Genomic DNA, 905 nt, shown 5'->3' with positions numbered 1-905 from the left:
TTCTCATTCCCAAACCGTGGCCGGATAAAGGAGGAGGCTGTGACGAAGAGGAAGATGTTCCAGGACCCCCAGGCAGGTGAGGAGGAACTCACTGCCCTTTACTCCTCTCTTCTCCTCGAAGAGCAGCATGATCCCTGGCTGCAGGACAACCCAGCTGCCGACACCATCCTGCTGGGGATGGATTGGAGCGGATTTCCTTCCTCTTCCCTCTGGCACGGAGGCGAATCCCATCCTCTCCTTCTGCTTCCTGCCCCAGAAAATGAGCTGAGGACAGAGAGCAGGGAGAACACATACCCCCTGCAGAACCTCGTGGAGGAGGCTGTTTTCAGCGTCTCCATGGCACAGGAATCCAACGGGGATGAAAACTTCCAGAGATCCCACACGAGGATGAGCAGCATGCCAAACCCAGGGTTCTCTGAGCGGGAAAGACCCACCCTGCAACAGGAAGGCACCCAGAGCTTCAGCCGGGGCTTGGAGCTGGGAGTCCTTGAGGAGCTTCACGGCAGGGAGAAGCGCTACAAGTGCTTGGAGTGTGGGAAGAGCTTCAGCCGGCGCTCCGCCCTGATCCGCCACCAGTGGACCCACACTGGGGAATGGCCCTACGAGTGTGGGGAATGTGGGAAGGGCTTCAGCACAAGCACCCACCTGATCCGCCACCTGCTGATCCACACTGGGGAGAGACCCTACGAGTGTGCGGAATGTGGGAAGAGCTTCAGCGAGAAGTCCCATCTGATAAGGCACCATCGCACCCACACTGGGGAGAGGTCCTACCAGTGTGATGAATGTGGGAAGACCTTCAGTCAGAGCTCCCACCTCATCTCCCACCAGCGGATCCACACTGGGGAGAGGCGCTATGAATGTTCTGAATGTGGGAAGAGGTTTCAGACGAGCTCAGATCTAGTGAG

General features: G+C 58.0%; 1 protein-coding gene across 1 annotated transcript; it reads left to right on the top strand.

Moving 5' to 3' along the window:
• Window positions 1-336: 336 nt before the first annotated feature.
• Window positions 337-889, top strand: LOC130588672 (gastrula zinc finger protein XlCGF9.1-like; the record flags this gene model as incomplete). Its single annotated transcript, XM_057389567.1, has 1 exon — window positions 337-889. A coding segment is annotated over exon 1 (553 nt), but the record flags the coding sequence as incomplete, so codon positions are not given.
• Window positions 890-905: the final 16 nt, after the last annotated feature.

This window comes from Malurus melanocephalus, unplaced genomic scaffold (genome assembly GCF_030028575.1).
Source record: "Malurus melanocephalus ecotype Western Australia unplaced genomic scaffold, MMel_1.1 scaffold_9428, whole genome shotgun sequence".
NCBI classification, from domain to species: Eukaryota; Metazoa; Chordata; class Aves; order Passeriformes; family Maluridae; genus Malurus; species Malurus melanocephalus.
The sequence above is the reverse complement of the archived record's forward strand: the minus strand, read 5'-3'. Positions and strand labels throughout refer to the sequence as shown.